At 40.2% G+C, this 25,366-nt stretch overlaps 1 protein-coding gene across 4 annotated transcripts in view; it reads right to left on the bottom strand.

Moving 5' to 3' along the window:
* The window catches only part of parn (poly(A)-specific ribonuclease (deadenylation nuclease)), a 119,723-nt gene that overhangs the window by 81,481 nt on the left and 12,876 nt on the right, over positions 1–25,366 (bottom strand). For all 4 annotated transcript variants that reach the window (XM_055651691.1, XM_055651693.1, XM_055651692.1 and 1 more), the window contains exons 5-17: positions 24,349–24,430; positions 19,669–19,729; positions 19,061–19,226; positions 17,687–17,749; positions 16,125–16,163; positions 13,824–13,866; positions 11,225–11,305; positions 10,089–10,145; positions 6,476–6,553; positions 5,893–5,936; positions 5,254–5,296; positions 2,870–2,945; positions 502–612 (exon numbers count right to left, since the gene is read on the bottom strand). In XM_055651691.1, the coding sequence (XP_055507666.1) occupies positions 502–612; positions 2,870–2,945; positions 5,254–5,296; positions 5,893–5,936; positions 6,476–6,553; positions 10,089–10,145; positions 11,225–11,305; positions 13,824–13,866; positions 16,125–16,163; positions 17,687–17,749; positions 19,061–19,226; positions 19,669–19,729; positions 24,349–24,430 (944 nt within the window). The remainder of the gene's footprint in view (positions 1–501; positions 613–2,869; positions 2,946–5,253; positions 5,297–5,892; positions 5,937–6,475; positions 6,554–10,088; positions 10,146–11,224; positions 11,306–13,823; positions 13,867–16,124; positions 16,164–17,686; positions 17,750–19,060; positions 19,227–19,668; positions 19,730–24,348; positions 24,431–25,366) is intronic.

The following is a 25,366-nucleotide window of genomic DNA, read 5'->3' as shown; positions in this document are numbered from 1 at the left end:
GCAGCAGCTCCATTATCAATGCCGCCCTATTGTCCCATGAAGTCCATGAATAGTTGACTTTCGGAAACATTGTCACTTAGTGAGGCAAAAAAATTGTACAAACAATTGCGTCAACAGGATAAAATGTATTCCATTCCAGAACAAGAAGCACGCTGGCGCAGCGGTAGAGTTGCCACCTTACAGCGCCAGAGACCTGGGTTCCATCTAGACTATGGATGCTGTCTGTACGGAGTTTGCACGTTCTCTCCATCACCACATGGGTTTTCTCCGAGATCTTTAGTTTCCTGCCACACTCCAAAGGTGTACAGGTTTGTAGGTTAACTGTCTTGGTATAAATGTAAAATTGTCCCTGGTGCATGTAGGATAGTTGTTAATGTGCAGGGATCACTGGTTGGAGCAAGCTCTGTGGGCCAAAGGGGCCATTTCCGTCTTCTGTTGTCCACTATGTAATCTCTTAAAAATAATACAATCTCCTAAAAAAAAATAATACAATATCCATACCTAAATGATTAGACATGGAGATGAAACACAGGCCAGTTATATATGCATCGTAACCTGCTTCATGGAGTTGTTCGGTTGCTGTGTTATAGCTTGGAAATCCTTCTGCACTTTCTGCAAAGAGAAGCAAAACAAAATATCAGTCACTGTGATCTTACACTGCATTACACATTACAAATATTACACTGCAAAGCAGTTCCTAAAAACAATGCTTTCCGTATGAAATGTTAATTTATCTTGGCCTCTGTAGATTTAATTTACATTTTGTTTTAATCAAAGCCATCTGTGCATATTGAACCAACCTTTATTTTCTGAATATATTTTAATCATTCACAGAATGTGGGCATCCATTGGTTGGCCAGTATTTTTCACACATCTTTAATTTCCCCAGAACTGAATGTCTTGCCACTTGAGAAGACAAGTTTGGAGTTATATTGCTGTGCATCAGGAACTGTTCAAAATCAAACTGAGCAGAAAGGCACATTTCCCTCTCCAAGTATATTAGTCAAGCAACGGTTTTAAAACAGCAGCTTCATTACTGAACAGTCACTTTTACTGGGGCTAACTTTTCACTTTCAGATTTATACAATTTGCCAAAATTAATGTCCACACCTGCTATAATAGGACTTGTTGGCAGGTACTATCGCAACATTTAAGAAACATTTGGACAGATACATGGATAGGAAAGATTTAGAGGGATATGGGTCAAATGCAGGCAGGTGGGACATGTTGGCTGGTGTGGGCCGAATGGCCCGTCTTCATGCTGCAAGACTATGACTCCATGACTTGACCTAATGCCTCTGCTTATTAAGACCAGGCTTCTGGATTACTAATCCAGTAACTTTACTGTGTCACTAAATCAAGAACACAGATCCAGATTCATCTTCAAATCAAACAGTACTTTACAATTATAATATTAAACCTTAGTATATTTAGCATAAAAGTTACTCTTCTGGTAACCTAAATATCCAGGGGCTTGGTCAAGCTAACCTTTTTATAGCAAAAATGTACTTATTCTTTTATAAGTCAAGCTCAGTCTGAATTGGTTAGGTGATATAAATTATAGTGAAGCTGCAAAATAATTAAAAGTGATTTAGAGGGCATGGCACGCACACTGAACAATACTTGAAATTAACTTGGACTAAATGTTTCAGCTCATTCCTATGATTCAATGCATTCCATCCCAAGTGATGGCAAAGAGATCATGCTTTAAACCAGGCACTGGGGGGAAAAAAAAAAGCAGATCCCCTGACATGGGCCAGATTGGATAAGTCTGTCTTTTTGGCAAATTAATATACGTCAGTAGTGTCCCTAGTATCCCAAATCAGGTGAGCATACATTAATTCGTTTAGAGACAAAGCAATGGAAACAGCCTGTGGGCACACCGAGTCCACACTGACCATCGATCACTCATTCATAGAAACATAGAAATTAGGTGCAGGAGTAGGCCATTCGGTCCTTCGAGCCTGCACCGCCATTCGATATGATCATGGCTGATCATCCAGCTCAGTATCCCATCCCTGCCTTCTCTCCATACCCCCTGATCCCTTTAGCCACAAGGGCCACATCTAACTCCCTCTTAAATATAGCCAATGAACTGGCCTCAACTACCTTCTGTGGCAGAGAATTCCACAGACTCGCCACTCTGTGTAAAAAATGATTTTCTCATCTCGGTCCTAAAAGACTTCCCTCTTATCCTTAAACTGTGACCCCTAGTTCTGGACTTCCCCAACATCGGGAATAATCTTCCTGCATCTAGCCTGTCCAACCCCTTAAGAATTTTGTACGTTTCTATAAGATCCCCCCTCAATCTTCTGAATTCTAGCGTGTACAAGCCAAGTCTATCCAGTCTTTCTTCATATGAAAGTCCTGACATCCCAGGAATCAGTCTGGTGAACCTTCTCTGTACTCCCGCTATGACAACAATGTCTTTCCTCAGATTAGGATTCATGATAGGTCTGTTATCCCACTTTCTCAACCACTCTCTACACACTGGGGTAAATATACATGCGCTAACCAACCTACCCACTTGCCCATAAAAAAAAAAGAGTTCTCGAGCACGTTAGACCTAACAATGCATTCATAAATTATGCTGGCACTATGATTTAATGAGGCGCATCCAACATGCAAGATGATTTTATATTCTGCTTAGGAGAGGTTGGGGGTATTAAAATACATATCTATCCATTAAAATTAGAATGAAATGACTCACCACCACTTCTTTCTTATTCTACAGCTTTCAAAAATCTTCTTAAAGAAGGATACCATATTCCAATTGCTTGTGCATATTAAATTATGAATATGCTGTTTAAAGAACTGGTACAAAATGAAACGAGCAACTCTATGAATATCTAAGAGTGTGTATTCTTACCAACTTGGGGAGGTCTGAAGGGTGCATCTTTTAACCGCTTTTCCAACTCTGCAAGAGGTGTATTCATTATCAGTTCCTACAAGGGACAAAAAAAAATCACACAATTAACGAAATACTGGAAATATTAAATCTAAAAATATTCGGTCAGGGACCATATTGAGAAGAGTTAACATTTAAAGTTGATTATCTTTCATTGTTCTAATGAAAGGTCATCAACCTGAAACATTATCTACTTCTTTCTTCACACATTGTTTGATTTGCTGAGCGTGACCTTTCTTTTTAATTTCAAAAAGTATTTAAGTTTGAAAATAAAACTTGCAACTATAAACCTGCAATTCTCAAATTCTAACCATTTTCTTGAATTTCTTTGTCATTACAGGATAAATTCATAAAATATATGGCACTAGTTCCCTGCATGGCGGGGGCAAATGAAGAGCATGCATTAAATTAACCCACACTGCTTATGCACCACCTTGTGGCCATTTCAACAGCAATATTGGTGGAGCAAAGGAACAAAAATGACCAAGGAATGGTAGAATGGAAGACCGAGAAAGAGGGATGCCAACAGATAGGAGAGTCTTGCCCTGCACCAATTTGGCCAGCATGTTTATCTGGGCAAATAGCAAAAACCATACAGCAGAACACAAATGGTTTCAAACCTGGGTTCTACATTAAGATTCCTAGAACAACAACAGGTTATTCTAAAGATAGGCACAAAAAGCTGCAGTAACTCAGCGGGACAGGCGGCATCTCTGGAGAGAAGGAATGGGTGACGTTTCGGGTCAAGGCCCTTCTTCAGTCTCGACCCGAAACATCACCCATTCCTTCTCTCCAGAGATGCTGCCTGTCTCCCGCTGAGGAACTCCAGCATTTTGTGTCTATCTCTTCGGTTTAAACCAGCAACTGCAGTTCCGTCTTACATAACAAGTTATTCTAATTAATCTTATTTAAATTCATATTTTATTCATCTTATTTACCTTTTTATTAATAGGTAATCTGCATTACATAAAGGTTGGGCTGTGTGCACTCATAGTTCGGTTCAGCTACTCAAAATGCACTCCAAATCTCTTTGCTGATTAGCAAGTTACATCCATGCTGGATTGAATTAACTAACAAATCCCATTCATCAAAACTATAGATGTGACTCTAAAAGTAACTCTGTAGTACTGTATTTATTATAATTGGACTTCCAAACTAACAGTTCTGGAAGAAATGCCACCCTCTACCCCCAAGGCAATGCATATTTAAGGTGCCCAGGGACAGGTTAAAAGGATAAGCTCCAGTGATCAGCTTTGGAATGTCGGCTGTTTCTAATTTAAGTTAAATTTGTAACCAAACTGCATTTGGAAGTCCAATTACTGTTAAAACACAAAGTAACACCAGGATTAGTGTGCAACCAAGAAACCCCAATGCCACATGGTGTATCTAAACTACACACATATGGTATAGGACAATAACTAACTCCATATTCAGTAATAAGCTATCTGCATGTTACCAAACACACAAGCTAAATGTTTAACCAATAAACCTAATGCCACATGAGAATCTAAAAAGTCTTTACACAGTTAAACTATGGGACAACAAAAAGCAGGCATGCAGGTGCCAGTATAACATTGGGGTTATCAAGTGGACACCTCCCGTCACTGATGTTTCATTGAGTTAGGCCCAAGACACCTCGGGATGGCTCAACAGTTATCAATGCAATTACATTCTTATGATGATGCACAATCTCTCTGCTCCAAAATAGGAAATCTGTACTGCTCACTACGCAAAAGTAGCAAAACATTTTTTTATTTATCCTCGATCTCAAAACTCCATCTAGTGACTGAACTGAGAAATAAATGTAGTAAATAAAAGAGAGCTCAAGGCACATGCATGTTTAATAAAACCATTAGACTGCATAAGCACTAAACTATAGATATATATTTTAAAAAGGTGACATTTCAGTTCAGAACCCTTCGTCAGACTGATATAATTCACATGGTTTTTAAGCCCACAAATAACCATGCTAAACAAAGTAAACTTCTTCTAAATTAAAAAAAAAATCGAGGACAATTCCAAGAGAATTAAAGCAAAGTGTTAGCTTTAGTTTAGAAAGCCTCGGGCAGTCTTAACTGCAGACAACAAGCAAGATGCGAGGTGATGGCTAGTTTATTGCAACAATTTACTTTCCACTTCAACATGAGCCTGGAAGCAGGGCCCAAAAATGTATCTGGCTCAGTACATTTTCAGGATGCAGCAGGCACAAATAACTTAATGACACTGACCACATCAGTTTACGTTAGTGGCATGATGACTACTGCAAATAAATATGATCTCAGAAATGCTCCACCTCTGCAAATTCACAAATGGTCAGTAGGCCCAATAAAACGTAACCAATTTACCTTAAAAGGATGTGTGCTTGCCATAAGTTTTGTATCGAGAAGCCTTGGTGCAAAAAGATAAAGGCAGTAAGCACGCTTGAATATAGAGGATTAAAGTAGGGTACATCTCACAGTCAACAATTTTAATTATTTTATTCTCAAAATCACCATTAGTTTCTCAATTCTGAATATTTTTATTTTCTCAAACCAGGGCAGCACAGTACTTACAACACCAGGGACCCAAGTTCATAAGTTCCAGGAGCAGAACGATTCCAGTTGGCCCATCAAGATTACTCCATCATTTAATCAATTTGTACATTCTCCCCGTGACCACATTTTGGTAAAATTGTGAATTGTCCCTAGTGTGTAGGATAGTGTTAGTGTACAGTGTGATCGCTGATTGGTACGGGCTCGGGGTCCAGAGGGCCCCATTTCCCACTGCAAGTCTAAAGTCGAAAACTAGTTCTAATAAATCTGCTGGAGGTGGAAGTGCAGAATATTTTTGCATGTAAGAAACAGCTTTTAAATGGACGCAAGTGAGCAAGAACAATTGAATTTGAATCAAAATTTCTAAAGTTTCTAGGGAACAAGTTTAAAGTCACCCTATCGCACAATTAAACAAAATTTCCTCTTTGCAAGAATAAACAATAATGAACTCACCTGGGAAATACACTTGTTGTTACTTCTTTAAATTCATTCAATTCCTATTTTAGGGGAACAAAAAAAAGGAACAATAATCAGAAAAGAAAAGTTTAGAATATTCTCTCGTTTATGTTTGAAGAGGTTCATCGAGGTACAGGGAGCATGATGGTTAACCTGCCTCCCGCACTGATGAGCTTTTCTTCTGTCTTTCATTGCTGCAATAAACTGCCATCATTTATAGAAGGTCCCTCAATGGGGAAGTGGGGAGTTACCAGCAAGATCACATAATTACCCTGCAAGGCTCAAGCAGTAAAGGTCATTCTGCAAGAAACTGCCATCATTTATAGAAGGTCCCTCAATGGGGAAGTGAGGAATTACCAGCAAGATCACAATCACCCTGCAAGCCTCAAGCAATGTAGGCCATTTTGCTCGAGAGCAAGCAGCTGGTCTCAGACTGCAGAGCAAGAATTCACAGCACTGTGAGAACCAATTATGAGTATAATTATGACAGTCACTCAAAGTCTTATTCAAGCTTAATTAATAAATACAACCAAGAGCCATTAGAAAACCAAAAGGGATATTAAAATGGGTTGATACTTACATCCGGTAGCGGGCAGAAGAACTGGTGAATTGTATGCATGACATCCAGTAACATGTTGTGCCCCACAACCAGTTTACCCTGGAAAGAAGTAACTAATTTATTTTAAAATATCTAAAGAGATCCCACAAGTACATTCAGAGTAATTAGGAAGCAAATAAAGATGACTTTAATGCCAATTCTTAAAAAGAAAAAAAAAAATGTCTCTTCTATTATACACAAGAACAATAGATGCTAGTTTCAGGCCCCCAGGCTGAAAAACAAGCCTCTCACCACCCTTCATTTCAACAAGCCAATGTTGTATCCAATTGGCCAGCTTGCCCTGGATCCCAAGTGTTCTAACTTTCTAGACTAATCTACTGTGCGGTATCTAAAGGGCCTGTCCCACTTGGGAGTCATTTGCGCGACATCATTTACGCGGCATCATTTACGCATCACGACGCGAGCGTCATGATGCGCGCATGGCCCTTTCCAAGTATCTACTCAGACAATGCCTAGTATACCCTCAATTTTCTCAGTCACTTTAAAAAAAATTCGAATTCATGAGGTACAATTTCCCATGCAAAAAGCCACGCTGACTATCCCCAATCCTTACCTTTCCAAATGTATGTAGATCCTATTTCTCAGACTCCCCTCCAATAATTTCCTACCTGATGTGACTCACCAATCTGTAGTTTGCAGTCACTTCCTGGCAACCTTTCAAAGAGGTACAACATTGGCCACCTTCTGATCTATCAGCACCTCACCCAAGGCTGTTGATATAAATATCTTTCGACAATGGCCTCAGAATTTCTTCTCTAGCTTCCAACAATGTTGATGAGCACCACCTCGTATGTAATGTGGACTAATATCACAACATCACTATTAACTTCCCCAAGTTCACTCACAATTGATGTCTTTCTCCATAATAAATAGACAAGAAATTTAAATTTCACATTCATCCCGTTTCCATGGCTTTACAGATAGATGACGTTGGCCATCGTTATTCTTCCCCTAATTGCTCAATGTACCTGTAGAATATCTTTACATTTCCTTCGCCTTACCTGCCTAACTAACCTCACGTTGCCTTCTGTACCTCCCAATTTTCCTCATGTACTCCTACATCCCCTATACTTAAAGGATTCGTGATCCCAGCTGCCTATATCTGGCATAATCCAGCCTTGCTCTTCAGTCCAACAGGAACATACTGGCCTCAACTCTTGCTATCTCCTGTTTAAAAGGCTCCCACATCAGATGTCTCTTTACCGACAACTTTATCTCAACTTGCCACATCCAAGCTCATATCATTAGCCCGCCAAAGATAAAATGCTGTAGTAACTCAACGGGTCAGCCAGCATCCCTGGAGAAAATAGATAGGTGACGTTTCGAGTCAGGGCCTTTCATTACCCATTCTCCTGCATTTGACCAATAACCCTCTAAACCTTCCCCATCCATATACCTGCTCAAATGTCATTTAAATGTTGTTATAATACCTGCCTCAACTACCTCCTCACTCCATATACCTACTCCCTAGATCATGTTCAGTTATGGTCACTCTACTTTGGGGAGATGACACTCTGCTATAGGGGAGCAGCCACTTTTAAGGTGAGAGGGAAAAGATTTAATAGAAACTGGAGGCAACTTTTTCCTACACGGAGGGTGGTAGGTATATGGAATGAGCTGCCAGCGGAAGTAGTTGAGGCAGGTACAATAACAAGACATTTAGACAGGTGTATTGAGAGATGGTTTAAAGTAAATGGACCAAATGCAGGCAACCGGGACGAGTAGATGGGGCATTTTGATCAGCATGGATGAGTTGTGCCGAAGGTGCTATTTCTGTGCTGTATTACTCTATGAAATAAACAATTGTAAAAGCAGACTGAAATGTCCAAAATTACTGATAATCCAACCAAAAAAATCCCAAACCAGAACTATTGGACACTCACTATAAATTAGTAAATAGTAAAACTGTACACTACTGTGTGCAGATAGTAAATTGATATTGTACAACAGCTGGCAGCGCAAAGGACCAACATACAACTACCATTGTGGGAGATGTCACTGCCAGCAGTTGGACAGGATTTGGGTGGGGGCCACTAATGTAGTACTGAGCTCAATGTCGCAGAACAGCTAATCTCAGTCCTGCACCAAGTGTCTACTGGAACAAAGCATTAATTAAGAACATTTTGAATCAGAAATGTGCAATTTGTAACAGAAGTTATCTTTCTCAAACATAGGTCATTATACTTTTTATTTTTCCCCTCTGTAATAACCAATTCATCAATACAAATTATGTAGAAGAATAAAAAAAAATTCTCAGTTATCTTCCATTCTGTCACTGTTTATTACAACAGTGAAACTATGAACACGAATCTCTAAATTGTATCCCAGGCAGCAGATTTCTTTCCGAGAAGCACAAGATGCTGCTGCTTTACCATCTGTTTCATGGATGTCTGTGCTCAAACTATCTGCAAACTTGGCAAGAAACGTTTGCAATACATGTAAATGGCATTGCAACAGAAGTACTGAATACCAGGAATCCTGCAATTTATTTCATCAGTTGCGGCAATATCATCTGTCCAAAATCAGTGAAGTACAAATGCGTGTCCTTATTTCAACTTTCTCAAAATGGGTATTGCTTGATCTCTCTCAAATCTGGAAATCTTGATAAAACTGATTCTAATAGTTTACCTAGAGTGAAAAACTATCGTATATGTCTAACAAAAAAAGCTAACATATAGTTGTATAATGCTATTTATAAAAAAAGCAAATGCAGATATACAAAACTCAATAACACTAATTTTCTTTGCTCTAAAGACAGAGAAATGCACAAGCATATGAGAACGAGAAGTAGGATAGCCATCCTAGTCTGTTGTTCAATGGGTTATCTTCCTCGTTCGTTTGAATAGGATCTATTTTCTCAACTTCACCAAGTATAGACCCACCCTACGCAAAGACTTGCCATAGAATAATTACTCACCACAGGAGTTAATCCACATTGCCCAACCTCCAAGCTTTAGGAAAGCTTTCCCAGGTATGGAAGATTTCTACATGCAATCACCTTTGTTGCAAGTGGAGATCTTACAACTCCAGCAAGATATCTTTGCTCATGTACTCAAAAAACATTTACAATAAAGTTGCCTTCCGATCTTCAATTTAATTAGCCAATGAATTAAAAGTATAGCAGACCAAAAATGATGCTGTAACCAATTTAAAGAAAAACTCATCCTGCAAGAGGAAGACTCAAAATGAGATCAATCATGAAATACACAGATAAGGGGGCGGTGAAGTAGCGCAGCGGTAGAACTGCTGCCTTACAACGCCAGAGACCCAGATTTGATCCTGACCATGGGTGCTATCTATACAGAGTTTGTACTTCTCCCTAACCGCATGGGTTTTCTCCAGGTGCTCCGATTTCCTCCCACGTTCCAAAGATGTGCAGGCTTGTAGGTTAATTGGTTTTGGTAAAAAAAAAAGTAAATTGTCCCTAGTATGTAGGATAGAGCTGGTGTGTGGGGTCACCGCTGGGTGGCGCAGACTTGACGGGCTGAAGGGCCTGTTTCCACGCTGTATCATCTCTAAAGTCTAAAAACATTTAAGAAATTAACCTTCATTTTTTTTCGAAAAGAAGACTCACCGATTTAGAAATGGCATATATTACTTTGGAAAATCCCACAGCATCATTCATTTCTTCCTGTAAAATAGACAGCTAGTTATGGTAGAGCCATGCCTGTTTTTCAAGATATCTGCACCATTACATCCATTTACTGTTAATCCCAAACTTTTAATTGCTCTTTCTAGAGAGTTCTCTCAATTATCAGGCACTTTTTCTTGATTTTCTTTTAAGCTGCAAATCGGACATGATATACGTCAACTAATCAACAAAAGAAATGAGGAATGCTGATATGAAAACACATGAACTCCATGAGATTAGTCTAGTAAATTTACATCACACATTATATGAAACACATACGCACACACACAATATAGAAATAAATTATTTAATTGTATTTTTCTCAGTTTTCTGTTAAACATTAGACTCGTGGTTGGGTTATGGTTACATTAGGACTGGTTGGTAACAAATTCAGTATTCCATTTAGTGATTAATCCGGCATAATCCCAGGCATTCGATGCCTTTCAGAAATTACGGTAGGTTAAGTGGCCTCTGTAAACTGCCCCTTGTGTGTAGGGAGGGGATGGGAAAATGGGATAAGATAGTTGGAATGGGTGATCGATGGTCGACATGGATTCAGTCATAATTCACTGACACTAAAGGACTTATGCTTTGCATGGCCTCTATGGGATGACACACACCATTATAAAGTCTATGTGAGGAATGCTTGATTTCTCGGTCTGTATTGGTCATAACTCTCTCTCTCTCTCTCTCTCTATGTCAGACTTCTGAACATTTAGAGATTCTTCAAATGCAAATATAATAACTCAGCATAATAGATATTAACAATAAAATATATAATTTCAGTTATATCCAATTCTCTGGATGCTTTCAAGAGAGTTAGATAGAGCTCTTAAAGATAGCAGAGTCAAGGGACAAGGGTTGAAGGCATGAACGTAGTACTGATCGTGGATGATCAGCTATGATCACAGTGAATGGCGGTGCTAGATCGAAGGGCCGAATGACCTACTCCTGCATCTATTGTCTAAGTCATCAAATACATGCATAGTTCTTTCTTACTGAGAAGCATGCCAAGTTTGGCATCAAATTAACAAGAGGAAACATACCAATGCATTAAAAGTGCTAAAACATACACACACCTGTTCTTTTGCTCGCTTTTGTTCTTCTCTCCTCCTTCTTTCATCATCATCCAGCTTACTGACCACAATGTATCTCTCTTTCTGCAAAGCAGTATTTAAAATATTTTACATGCTTATTGTTACACACTTCTTAAAATGTACATACACTTACATTCAAAGCATCTGACGAGATTGCTGAAACATCTCAAAGGTGAAAGCCGCACGAACAAAAGTCAACACGAAGAAAAATTAACAAACATCTAGGAGTTTTGATACAAGATATTGGCTTCCCTTCTTAGCAGCTTCCAGAATCTGCAGTCTTTTATTCTCCACTTATCACCTCCCAGCCTCTATCACTATCTCTACCCTTCTCTCCCCAACCTAACTGTTACCTGCTATGCACCCCATCCTCAACTGCATCTACCTTCCTTTCCTAACCCTCTCCTCCAACCCCCTTTCGGGCCTTTCGTCCCTCAGCCCATTCAGTCTAGAATAAAACGTCAAGTGTCCATTTCCTTCCTCAGATGCTGCCTGACCTGCTGAGTTCCTCCTGCAGCCTCTATTTTTTTTGCAACAGTTTCTGCACTTTGGATGCAAACAAAAAATCCTCAACACCACTCTAATCCTTTTGCAAGCTATCAACATATACCATGGGAACATAGATGCAAGGCAAGGATAACAAGCCTCAGTCTCAGCTCAGTCCATTCTCAACTGAAATATCTGGCTTCTAATTAAAATACCTGGCGACATCCAGAAATCTCCTTTGAAGCTTTTTTCATGCTTTCACAGCATTAGAAATTTGCACCGCTGTGACCAAACTAGCCTTATCTCTCTTTAAAATGAACAGCTTTGAACATGGTCTCCCTCTCTGGTATTTTACAAATAAAGGCATGCATCCTGGATACCTCAAGTGCTTCATCTCATCATCCTTTACCTTCAGAGATTTGTGGATACACTCTCAGTGACCCCTCTATATTTCTTTGTATCCCATTACTTGTTTATCCTTCAACGTTGTTGCTCTCCATAAATGTATATCCCGCACTTCTCCAGACCAATTGTATTTGCCACAGTATTTTTCTTCAGTCCTCACTAAAAATCACAACCAATATTGATTTCATTTTTTAATTCTTTAAACCTCGAGCCCAAATATATAACTAGAAAAGGAAGAGACCTCACAACATCCAATGGAATGCCACTACAAGTAGTTTTCCAGTCATGAAAACATCCAATCATGGCTCACTTTCTGACAGTGAACAATTCCTGCCACATCGCTTTGGATTTGTGGACTTTTATTTTTCCGATTTACCAATAAGACTGTGTCAAATATACTCTCATCAACAACATGTTACCTCAGGAAAAATAAATAAACATTGGTCAGACGTTTCACCGTCTCACAGGTAATGCCCTGAACAAATCCTTGCCGACTGTCTGATTTATCAATACCTTTCTAAATGGATTACAAGATCAGGGAAAAAAAAAAAATTCCAGCCATAATTGCTCGTTGGTGATTCTAGGATAATGCACAAAAAAAAGATAGGAACAGTTTTCACCAGAATGTTCCACAAAAAAAATATTTAAAAATGCTCATATTGGCCTGTTAAGCCTTTCAGCATTTTATGTTATTATCATCAAACTAAAAGATGATATCCAAGAAGAATGTGGAGTGTTTGGTCAGCTCAAGATCAGTAAGCAGGACCAAAGTCCCAGAAATATCAAGAAATTCATCATTCACTTTAACTGACAGACCCCCATCTACAAATGATCAGTCTGGAGAAACTGGGGTTAAGACTGGTGCAGTCATTGAGGAAGGGTCTCGACCAGAAACACCGCCCATTTCTTCTCTCCAGAGATGCTGCCTGTCCCACTGAATTACTCCAGCTTTTTGTGTCGAACTCTGGAGAGCCACATGTCCCGGGCTGACATTTACAACCAAGTCAGGAAGCAGGGTTTCCTCCAATCTCAATATGATGCAAGGACCTGTGGCCAATTTCGGAAGGTTTGAAGCTCGGCCGACCATTGATTGAATGACTTTGATATACATTTCAGCCTGGGGTCCCAGTTTAGAAAATGTTGGATTGCCACACCCATAGAAAACAAAGATCTTCTGAAATTGATATTCAGAAGCAAGGAGTTGGAGGATATAAAGGTGGGATTGAGAAATATATCGCTAAAAAATGGAGACAAAGAACTGCAGATGCTGGAATCTTGTGTAGAACAAAGTGCTGGAGTACATTTGCGGGTAAGGCAGCATCTGTGGAGGGAATTGATAGGCAATGTTTTTTTGTCAGATCAGGTCCTTTCTTCAGACTCAAGACGACCCAAATCATCACCTACCCATGACTTCCTGAGAGATGCCTGACCTGCTGAGATACTCCAGCACTTTGTGCTTCTCACAATTTCAGTATTTTAGAATGCAGCTCTAAACAAAGGAAAATGATTATTAAAACATTTAACTGCCGATGAGACTTGTCCTGCTTACAGACATAAACCTACATTTATCATCCATAAAAAGACAACACAAATCTATTTATACAGTGAACTAACTATTTATTCAGACTATTTTCCGCATGCAACAACATTAACAGTATCGCTGCTTTTATTTTGATGTTTAACTCATTACCTTTTCATTCTCCAAGGTTTCAACATGAGTTCCTTTAGGAAACCTAAAGCAAGAACAGCAGAGAAAAATAATTTAAACGAGGGGTTTCTAAAGAACTGCTGCAAACTTCATATTGTTAGTGCTCTGGGGTGTTCTGTGGTTTTCAAGTCAATTTTAAATGAGCTGTAAAATTTAAATAAACCTGTGACATCATCTTCTTAGTAATGTAAAATTTAAGAAATATTTAATGTTCTGCTCAATTCCTACAACTACTTTTAAACTGCTAAACAATTCTGTTGTAATAATTCAAATTCATCCTAAAGCAAATATCCAAAAACAAGAATTCCCACAGGATTGTATAGAATCTGAATAGTGTTTAATATCAGTAATAGAATAGGACTTATCGCCATCCACCTTGAATTTCCCTCAATTCCTTCAATAAAAATGCAGCTTTAAACTAATTTTAACCTGATGATGTCGAAAAATTGACAATGTCATTCGAGAACAATGCAAAACATGGGTGTGCAACCTACAGTGAATGGTGTTCCTTTATAGCCGACACTAACTTTTTAAAAATATGTTTATCCACATTTTCAGCTGTCATTGTCTTTAGATTATGTTTCTGTAGCTGCAAATTCTCCTTGGGACAGCCATAATATAATAAATTAATAAAAATATATTTTATTCAGTATCTTCCATATTCATTGCAGATTCACCAAATAAGAGATTTCAATTTAATATGTCTAAAACAACTTTGAATATTTCCTAATAAAAGTTTAAAGCATTGATCAGTTTAGTTTATCATCATCATCATCGTCATCATGTGTACCGAGGTACAGTGAAAAGCTTTTTGTTGCATGCTACCAAGTCAGCGATAAAACTATACCTGGTTATAATCAAGCCGCGCACTGAACGCCAAGTACAAGCGACCCTTATTTTTGTTTTGTAGATGGTAGAGATTCCAGGTGCACATGCTCTTAAGAACCCCCAATGCATTGCTCCAATACAGGCAGTACATGGCATTCACTGCAACCACATCACCTTGGTGGCTAAAGAACAGAATATTTAAGCTGTTTGAGCTTGGGGCAGAGGAGAAGCAAAAAAAAAAACATGCGTTGTTATCCTGGACAACATTGAGTATCTCAAATAGCGTCGGAGCAGGAAATATCTGCAGCACAGGACTCCTGCAGCAAATGCTTTAGAGATCACAGGCCTTGAGCAATTGCACAAGGTTCCTTTGTAGTTCTTGCAACTCCAGTCAGTAGGGATATTGCTCCAATGCACACAAACTGTTGTGTTAAAAACAAAATACTTGGCCACGACAGCACATCAAAATGTTTCCCATCTCCATCTCAATCAGAATTCCTGTGTTTTATTTGGAGGACATTAAATTGGCCGAAGACTTGGGTCATTAGAATAAGGAAGGGAATAATGGTGCACTTGACTCCTTTGGATAACAATAATTACAAACACTTTAATACAATTTTAAGGTATCATTTTCAGATTACAAAAGGCAGTGCCTGGGCTAAACAATGGAACACATCTTCCTAACTTGACATATCATCAGAGATTGAGGAAAAGGATTTTGCAGGGTCAGCTGAACTATATGATCCATTGTCACATCTCAATCTGCTGTTAAATTGGCTACATAATCTATTGTTTAATTGTTAGTGGTTAAATTATTAACACTGCCATGCTAGGTAATTTGAGGGTGACCAAGAGTCAAGTAGATTGCGTGGATCTGGTTTCAAGTATTTGTCAAGTTGAAAATTAGATTTTCTTCCTCAAAGAACAATAGTGAACCAGTTGTGTTTCACAATATGATCGCTGCATGGCCACCATTTCTGACACTAGCTTTTTAAATAAAAATCTGATATTTATCTACATTTCTAGCTGTCATCGTCTTTAGATTATGTTCCTGTGAGTGCCAATTCTCCTTAGGGCAGCCATAATATCATACATCAAGATATTTTATTCAGTGGCTTCAATATTCACCGAATAAGAGATTTCAATTTAATATGTCTTAAGCAACTTTGAATAGTTCCAATTAAAAGTTTGTGAAAGCATTGATTAGTTTAGTATCACGTCTCCGTTCCATCCAGTGAGCAAAGAAACTATGCTTGATTACAATCAAGCAGTCCAGTGTACAGATACAGGATAAAGTGTATTTCACTCTTATCCAATCAAGATGGGAAAATAGATCGAATTTCATTCATTTCACATTCCAACATGAAATTCACATCCAGTAACATCTCTATGTTCGATTAAAAGGAAATTCAGGCAGAACACAACTGTGCCCTGTACCTTAATACCATGACTTACTTCCAGTTCAAAGTCTGATAAATGAGCTTTCTCTGGAACCTTTGAACAGAAAACAACCTTTTACAAAACGAGAGAAAACTGAATGCATTCTATACAAAACATTATTTTCTCCAAAAGAGAAATGAGCAAAATAATCTTAAATTTAGCATGAATTTACATATATAATTTACACATTTGATTATCATGCTTAACGTGCGCATCAGTAACCTGCCGTTTTTAAATTTTGCAGTGAGTAGGAGGGGAAGAAATATTTTTGCGGGAGGATGAGAAGTGGGGAAGGAAAGTATACTAACATCTCAAAATATTTTGGTCGAAGCAGTCATTCAGAACACATTTCCCTTTATTTTTGGAAGTGTAATCCAATTAGCTTCACTCCTCTCTTTTCCCCATAGACCAGACTTTGCTCATTTTTATATTTTAATCAATTGCTTTGATGTAAATTACTGATCAAAATCCTTTTATTCACTGCCCTTCAAAGTCATATATTGCAGATCATGACAACTGGTTGTGTTTGGCAAAGAAAAAGTACGGGTTATCATGATAGCTCAGCCAGTTAAAAAATATATACTGTGAAATGTAAAACAAAGACCAGATGCTGCACCTCTCTCCCAGCTTTCTACCCCCCACCCCACACACAATCAGACTGAAGAAGGGTCACAACCCGAAACGTCACCAATCTCTCCACAGATACTGACAACCCACTGAGTTGCTCCAGAACAGTGTTCTTTTGTGTAAAGCAGCACCAGCATCTCCTCGTTTCTACATCATTCAATCCAGGGTATGTTGATATACTAAATATGCCCTCTGTGTCATGCTGGAGTAACTCAGCGAGACAGGTAGCATCTCCGAAGAGAAGGAATGGGTGACGTTTCGGGTCGAGACCCTTCTTCAGACTGATGTCAGGGGAGTAGGTGGGACAAAAAGAGAATGTAGTCAGAGACAGTAAGACTGGTGGGAGAACTAGGAAGGGGGAGGGGATGGAGAGGGAGGGAGGGAAAGCAAGGGCTATTTGAAGTTAAAGTCAATGTTCATATCGCTGGTGTGGAAGCTACCCAAGCAAGGTACGAGGTGCTGTGCCTCCAATTTGCGCTGTGCCTCACTCTGACAATGGAGTCAGCCCAGAGCAGAAAGGTCAGATTGGGAATGGGAAGGTTTTTGATGGAAATTAGTCGTGAAGTTGATAAAGTCAATGAGTTCTGCATGGGTGAAGGAGGCAGCACCGATGCAGGCGTCAATAGAGGTAGAGTTTGGGGATAGGGCCAGTGTATGCCTGGAATTGAGATTGTTTGATGTACCTTACAAAGTGAGCAAGGAAAGGTTTCCCTACAATTGTCAGGTGACCATGTACACTGAATAAATAGGTTTGGCTGCAATTCCACACATAAGCGCAGGCTAATAGACAAATACATATAAGCAAGTACCTTCAGAAAATGTGAAGACAACAATCCCTATTGTTAATTTTAAATTATAAATACTCGCCAAAGCATTCCAAAGTTTTACACTAAACTCTAAAAGGCTACAAAGTAACCAGTTTTGTAATAGATTAATATATTTCCACTTACCCGGTACATGGATCCAACTCTAAACTACCTTTGTCATTTTTCAGCAAGTCTTCAACTTTTTCCCTGAAAACAATTATATGGTTCAGCTTTAAGATTAATTTCTCAGAAAAAATGTTCGACTAAACTTCTAAACTTGAAATAAATATACCCTATCATTGCACAGAAAAAATGCCCTACAAATCCCATCTTACTTCCAAATTATTCGTCAGAAAATACATGCACTTCACCAAGAGGAGGAAATTGATGCTCAAAGTAAAAAAAAATGGTGACAATGCGAAAAAGCCAGAGAAGGAAATGATAATTCTGAGGCAAGAGGAGGAAGTGTAGGTGCATTGACAGAACATGTTCAGTGGTATTACCTAATGCTTTTGACAAGGCTTCTGGCATCTATTATTAGTAAGCCAATGAGTAAATCACTACCTAAGAGATGTAATCCTAATCTAAACAAGGACATAACATTCTCAGAAAAGAAAGCTACAGGTTTTAACTGTAGATTTAAGTTAAAAGAGCAGAGTATAATTATTTAATGCTTGCAAGACGGCTTAGAAATGTTGATAAACACCAGCTTACATCTGAAAACTGTCAAAACCTGTTTCTTACATGCAAAAAATATCATGCATACCCACCTCCAGCAGATTTACTAACAACATTTAGACTTTAGAAACACGTGGAGACGGGCCCTTCGGCCGACCGAGTACATGCCAACCAGCAATCAGCCCGTACAGTAGCACTAGCCACTGGAGACAATTTACAATTTTTACCCAAGCCAATTAACCTACAAACCTGTACATCTGGAGTGTGGGAGGCAAAAGAAGCACCCAAAGAAATCCCACACATTCACAGGGAAAACGTACAAACGGCATTCAGACAGCACACGTAATCAGGATCAAATCCGGTTTTCTCACGCTGCGAGACAGCAAAGCTACCGATTCGCTACTGTGCCACCCGACAAAAACCTTCCAACAAAACTTAGAGGATGCCAAGTAATTTCAATATAAATATTAAAAGGGGTTTAACACTGAGCATCCCATATCATGATCTTCCACCTCACACCACAGAAATTCAATGTCCCACATTTGACATTATACGAAGTGGTGCATTGCAGATGCAGGCTTTGACTTTTTGTTGACACACAGAACTGCAGGCAGTTCTTCAGTCACCGTTCCAGGTCGGGACCCTTCTGCAGGCCAGACCCAAAACGTCACCTATCTACATTCTCCACGGAAGCTGAATGACCCAAGGAGTTGCTCCAGCAATTTATGTCTTTTTGTGACTTTTTGTTCCTGGGCATCAAATCAATGGTAAGTTAAGAAATTGATCAGGGCACAGTTTGGTTAAGTGGAGAATTTCACAATCATTTCAAAATTCACTTACACAATTTTCTCGATAAAACTTCGATGTTCTTCAGGTATGACAACTGGCCCTTTGGCAGAGTTTGGCGAGATGAAAGATGGCGTTCCTGTGCCGTTAGACTGTTGGTGCTTTTCTTCTAACTGCTCCCGAAGCTGTCTTTCCTCGTCACGGTTTAGGTATGGGATCCCTGCAAATTTAAACAGTTGACAACTGCTAAGAAACATCAACATTTTACTAGATGTAGAAACCAGGAACTGCAAAAGCTGATTGACAAAAACAAAACGACACCAGGTGCTGGAGTAACTCAGTAGGTCAGGCAACATCTCTGGAGAACATTAGTCTGAACAAGAGTCCCAATCCTAAACGTCGCCTATCAATGTTCTCCAAAGATGCTGCCTGGCCCACTGAGTTACTCCAGCATTTTGTGTCTATCTTTGGAATAAACCAGACAGGTTCAGAGACAAACCTATTCAATACAATCTTGTAACCTGCAAGCTGGAGAAACACCACAAATTTCTCAACTGATAGAAGAATCCTTGTTTCTCCAATCTTACACATGAAGCAAGATTGGAGAAGCATTTGGCCACAAAATGAATGCATCTCAATTTCTTTCAGAAGTGATCACTCACCATCTCGGAAGACTTTATTGAAGTCAAATCCTTGATTTGCTAGAAAATCAATACTCGAACTCTAAAAAAAAAAATAAGAGAAAAGGCACAAGGAATGTGGTTTGCTTACACAAGACTGTCAAGTAACTTATCAGTAACTACTCCGCAACCAACATCTTAAAAGAAAATTGGTCACATTGCTGAGTGGGAGAATTTTGTGAGCAAAATGTCTTCCCCAGATCCTGCATTACATATCCGATTACACTTCCAAAGTTCCGAGACTTTCTGAGATGGCTAAAAGCATTAGATTAATTTAAGTACTGTTTTTAAAAACATTCATTAAAAACAAAAATAATGAAATAATAAACCTATTATCAGAAGCTTTTTTCCCCCTTTATCACCACATAGTTAGAGAATTTCAAAGACCATCCCAGGCTATATGGAATGAATTAATGAAAGGCCTAGATGGAATGGATGTGGAGAGAACGTTTGCAGTAGTGGGAGAGTCTTGGACCAGAAGACATGGCCTCAGAATAAAAGGGCACACTATTAGAATGGAGGAGAAGAGGAATTTCTTTAGCCAGAGGATGGTGAATCTGTGGAATTCATTGCCAGTCAGCAGTGGAGGCAAAGTCATTGGGTATTTTTAAAGCAGAGATTGATGGGTTCTTGATTAAGAAGGGCATCAAAGGTTAAGGGATTAAGGCAGGAGAGATGGGTTGAGAGACAAAGAGATCAGCCAGGATCAAATGGCAGAGCAATGGCAGAGGGGCCGAATGACTTAGTGTCTTATAGAAGAGGAAAAAGAGTAGAATGAGACAACATTCTACAATGGAAATGAGGATGAGGTTTACTTCATCAAATCATAAAATTCTTAACATAGCTTGACAAGATAGTCAAGAACCAAGTGTTAAACCAAGGATAAAAGGGCTGAGATTCAGAGAAATATCTTTATTCAAAGGCATTGAATGCTCTCTTCCATAGGTTTGGGCTACACACAAGTAACAAATACTGGATTTGAAGGAAGGTTCAGCACAATGGCGCCACGGTAAAGTTGCTGCCTCATAGTGCTGAGAGACCTGGGTCAATCCTGACTATGGGTGCTGTCTCTATGGAGTTTGTACATTCTCCCAGTGACCGCGTGGGCTCTCTCCAGGTTCTCCGGTTTCCTCCCATACTCCAAAGACTTGCAGGCTTGTAGGTGAAATTGACTTTGGTAAAATTGTAAATTATCCCAAGTGTATAGGATCATGCTAATGTAGGGGTGATCACTGTCTGCACAGACTCGGTGGGCTGAAGAGCCCGTTTCCACGTTCTCTCTAAAATCAAAAGTCTAAAGAATTACAGCATAGAATACCAAAATGATACCCAATTGTCAATGGTTCAAATACAGAGGGATCACACAATCTCATGTTGTGATCCGTGGAACTTCAAAGGTTTGACCAAAGTTTTGCAAAATAGCAAAAGGGATTCGAGAGATCGAGCAAAAGAAATGATTCCTTCTGACCAAGAGGCGACAATTTAGGAGCAAAATCAAAAAAATTAAAATACACCAATTAAGTTTAGAAATATTGACAGGGAAAACTAGGAAAAAGTTTGAAACTCTGTTTGAAATCTGCACTTAATGCATGGTCAATTATTAATTTGAAATTCTGAGTGCATTTGATTTTTGGTGACAAATAAAAACCATTGAAACACACGTGTGCGGCGTGGCGCTGAAGGACGAGAAGCCGAGCAAAGACGTGGAAGCCAAATAACCGAATGGAAACGAAGCCGAAACGCCAACTAACCGAAAGGGTGGGACGCCTAAAAGCCAACTAACCGAAAAGCTGCGTCGCCTAAAAGCAAACTCACCGAATGGCCGCTCTGCCGAAGCACCACCTACCCGAAAGGCGGCGTCGCTGACAAGCCAACGAACCGAATGCCGCTCAACAGAAAAGTCAAATAACGGACATGATGTTGCCGGGGGGCGAGACTTGTCACCGATTTGTCCAGACCCCCACGTCCATCACATCACTGTGGAGGGATGAACATTGTCCAAAACCTCCACTCCACCCAACCCACAGCCCGCAGAGGGTGGCTGTGGGAGAGTGGGGGCTGTCCCGAGGGATGCGCACCTTCGGCCGCTTACAACTTGGTGCTTGGGTTCAGATTGCCCAGTCACCTATGGCTTTTGTTGGAAAAAGACCCCCACCCTCCAGCCGATGGAGATGGGGGGAGGGGGGGGAGTGGTTACTAAATAAATAAATGAAAAGAAATTTAAAAAAGTAAAAATTAAATTTTCTTTTTTTTTATATAAATAATCGCCCTGGTGTGGGGATTGGGGTCCGATGGCGGTGCATCGCAGTCAGTGACTCTGGGTGGGCGGAGGGACCAGTCTGTCCCACATCTCTGCTCCACCCGACCCACAGCCCGTCACAGTACGGCCGCACGGGGGAGACGAGGCGGAGAGCGGCCGTGGCCGTGGGAGAGTGGGGGCTGTCCCGAGGGTTGCGCTCCTTCGGCCGCTTACAACTTGTGCTTGGGTTCAGATTGCCCAGTCACCTATGGCTTGTGTGGGAAAATGACCCCCACCCTCCCGTCTCCACCGGCGTCCCACCCTTTTGGTTAGTTGGCGTTTCGGCTTAGTTTCCATTTTGTTATTTGGCGTTTCGGCTTAGTTTCCAATCGGTTATTTGGCTTCCACTTCTTTGCTTCGGCTTCTCGTCAGTCGGCGCCACGTCCGGGTACCGAAACACATGGAGATGGATTATAGATTAGGTGTAATCTCCCAAAACCTTTTGTACTTCTGCAACTAAGACTGGTAGATGTTGTTGGGTCTTGAAGGCCAACATCAGTAGTGAGGAGAAAGCTACGAATCAGTTAAAAAAACACTAGTAAAATACAGGCACCTCATGTTTTACACGGGGTTACTCTCTTGAAAAGCAGCACACAATTCAAAAACGTGTCAATTAAACAAATACAGGACTACGCTGTCAGCAATAAACACATTATTCCGAAAATATAAGTGCATAAATCAAGCTTTGGTATTAAGGGAACCCGCATATAATTTCAAAAACTCAAATCACACATGTTGAAAACACGAGGTGCCTGTATAGGATTGGGATGGGTCAACATAAAGAGAAATAAAAACAAATTCCACAGATTTGTGCAACATGAAGTAATGAGACAAGGCAGATGATGTGACCAGAAAGTATTTAACAAACTGTCACATTGAAGGCTGTGAAAGATTATAGAACAAATTATTGAAGAAAATCTACCGGTCGGCATTGGAGGTTGGTTAACAGTGAGAAATCATTGACTGAAAAGATGAAAGTTTCTAATTAGGAACCTGTTACCAGCAGGGTGTTTCAGAGATCAGTAATAAATCTACCCCACAAAATCCTGTCAATCAACTTCTGTGCACTGCTGTTAATGGCATGTGTGGGAAGGAACTGCAGATGCTGGTTTACACAGTAGATGAGACACAAAATGCTGGAGTAACTCAGCGGGACAGGCAGCAACTCTGGATCGAAGGAAAGGGTGATGTTTTGGGTTTGAAGAAGGGTCTTGACCCGATATGTCACCCATTCCTTCTATCCAGAGATGCTGCCTGTCTTGCTGAGTTACTCCAGCATTTTGTGTCTATCTTCGCTGTTAATGGCATGTTATTTTAACTTATGTCAACTTAACATCTACCCTTCAAAGTGATTAATAGCATTTTTAGTTCTTTGGAACATTCTGTGATTTGTATTAAAGTATATTTTATTAATGCATTCTCTTGAAATTTTAATTCAATTTAATTTTGAGAAATAGAGGCCAGAACTTTTGGTGAATAAATCAGAGCACAGAGACCTTTCATTACTCTCAGATTGAAATACAGGTTAGTGGACAATATAGGAATGCAATGATCCAAAGCTTTTGCAAGTAAAGGGCCTGTCCCACTTACATGTCCAGGCATGCAAATTACGCGACCTCGTGGTCGCGTTGAGCCGAGACGGTCGAGCGAAGGTCGGGCGCGATTACATGCATACGCACAGCCGTCTGGAGCGCGTGACGTCATTTGAAGATGGACACAAAGCTGGAGTAACTCGGCGGGACTGGCAACATCTCTGGAGAGAAGGAATGGGTGATGTTTTGTGTCGAGACTCTTCTTCAGTCTGAAAAGAATGGTCTTGACCCGAAACGTCACCCATTGCTTCTCTCCAGAGATGCCGCCGGTCCCGCTGAGTTACTCCTGCATTTTGTGTCTATCTTCAATTTTCTTGGCCCCGCTCTGGGAGTAGAAGTGGGGGCAGATCCGGACCGCAACGCCCGTGAGCCCCAGGTCCAGTTCAGCGATCGTTTGCCTGCCTGCTGCTGTTGAAGGTGAGATGTTGCGTCGCACCAGGATCTTGGGCCTGTCCCAATTTGGCCGTCAGTTCCGCGACAGGCCGTTGGCGCGCGAAGATTTTGTTCACTGCAAGAATTTCGGAGCCCCGGGTGATGTCGGGAACGGCCCCGCACAACTCCATACCCCTCCGCGTTTCTAAGTGGGACCGGCCCCGCGCAGCCATACGGTGCCCGTACACCTCAAGCGACCACAAGGTCGCGTAAATTTGCGAGCCAAGGACGCGCAAGTGGGATAGGCCCTTAAGCCACTACCAATGAGCACCCAGTTAAACCAGAATCTGCAGAACTCTCACCCAACACCATTAACATTTTATTAGAAGATCTTCTTACCTGGCAAACAAACTTAACATCAGGTGAATTTCTAGACAGCGGCTTTGGAAATACGTAGAAGTTAAATGTTTTCATTATGTGCCTGTTATTCAAAAAAAAATACAAATAAGAGCATCAGGTTTTGAACTTCAACCATTAATCCTATCAGGAAACGGTACTAGAACTACTTACTTCTCATCAAGCCCTGAAGCAGCGAGGTAAGTGCCAGAGCAAACAAGCACCCCTAATACAACTAGACCTCAAATCTCAAGCCCTTGAGCTTTTAGCAACCTTCCAATGTATCGGCGTTGCACCCATTCTTCCTCTTGGCGAAAGGCCACAATCAAGTTGTGTCTACACATTTCTGGATCAAGGGCACAAACCCAGTCGCACGCACTTATTTCCTCAAATTATTTTAGGAGGAATTTTGTAACCCTTCATAATGTACTACATTACAGTATTCAAATAAATTAATTTTAACAGCCCTTGTACATTTATTTTCCCACATAGCCTTCTTGAACCTCTTATTTGTATTCCTTGGTCTCCGATGATTCTTATCCAATTAATTTCCATTTCTTTTTATGCCTAACACACATACTCATCCTGATTTTTGACGATAGCTGCTTAGTACAAGTGTAAGAAGGAACTGCAGATTCTGATATACACTGAAGATAGCCACAAAATGCTAGAGTAACTCACCGGGACAGGCAGCATCTCGGGCGAGAAGGAATGGGTGACGTTTCGGGTCGAGAACCTTCTTCAGACTGAAGAAGGTTCTCGACCCGAAACGTCACCCATTCCTTCTCGCCCGAGATGCTGCCTGTCCCGGTGAGTAACTCCAGCATTTTTTGTTTATCTTAGCACAAGCAAGTGTTTGGCATTGTAAATGTTTATGCTGTTATAATGATCATAAGGTACAAAGAGAATGAGTTTACAAGATGTACCCTCCATGCCAAAATATCTTAACCCCAATTTTGAATCAAATGAAAGACATTTTCAATAGACAATTATCATTGTGGCATCTTGACAGCTAACTGTG

This window comes from Leucoraja erinacea, chromosome 20 (assembly GCF_028641065.1).
Source record: "Leucoraja erinacea ecotype New England chromosome 20, Leri_hhj_1, whole genome shotgun sequence".
NCBI lineage: Eukaryota > Metazoa > Chordata > Chondrichthyes > Rajiformes > Rajidae > Leucoraja > Leucoraja erinaceus.
This window is presented reverse-complemented; position numbering and strand designations above follow the sequence as displayed.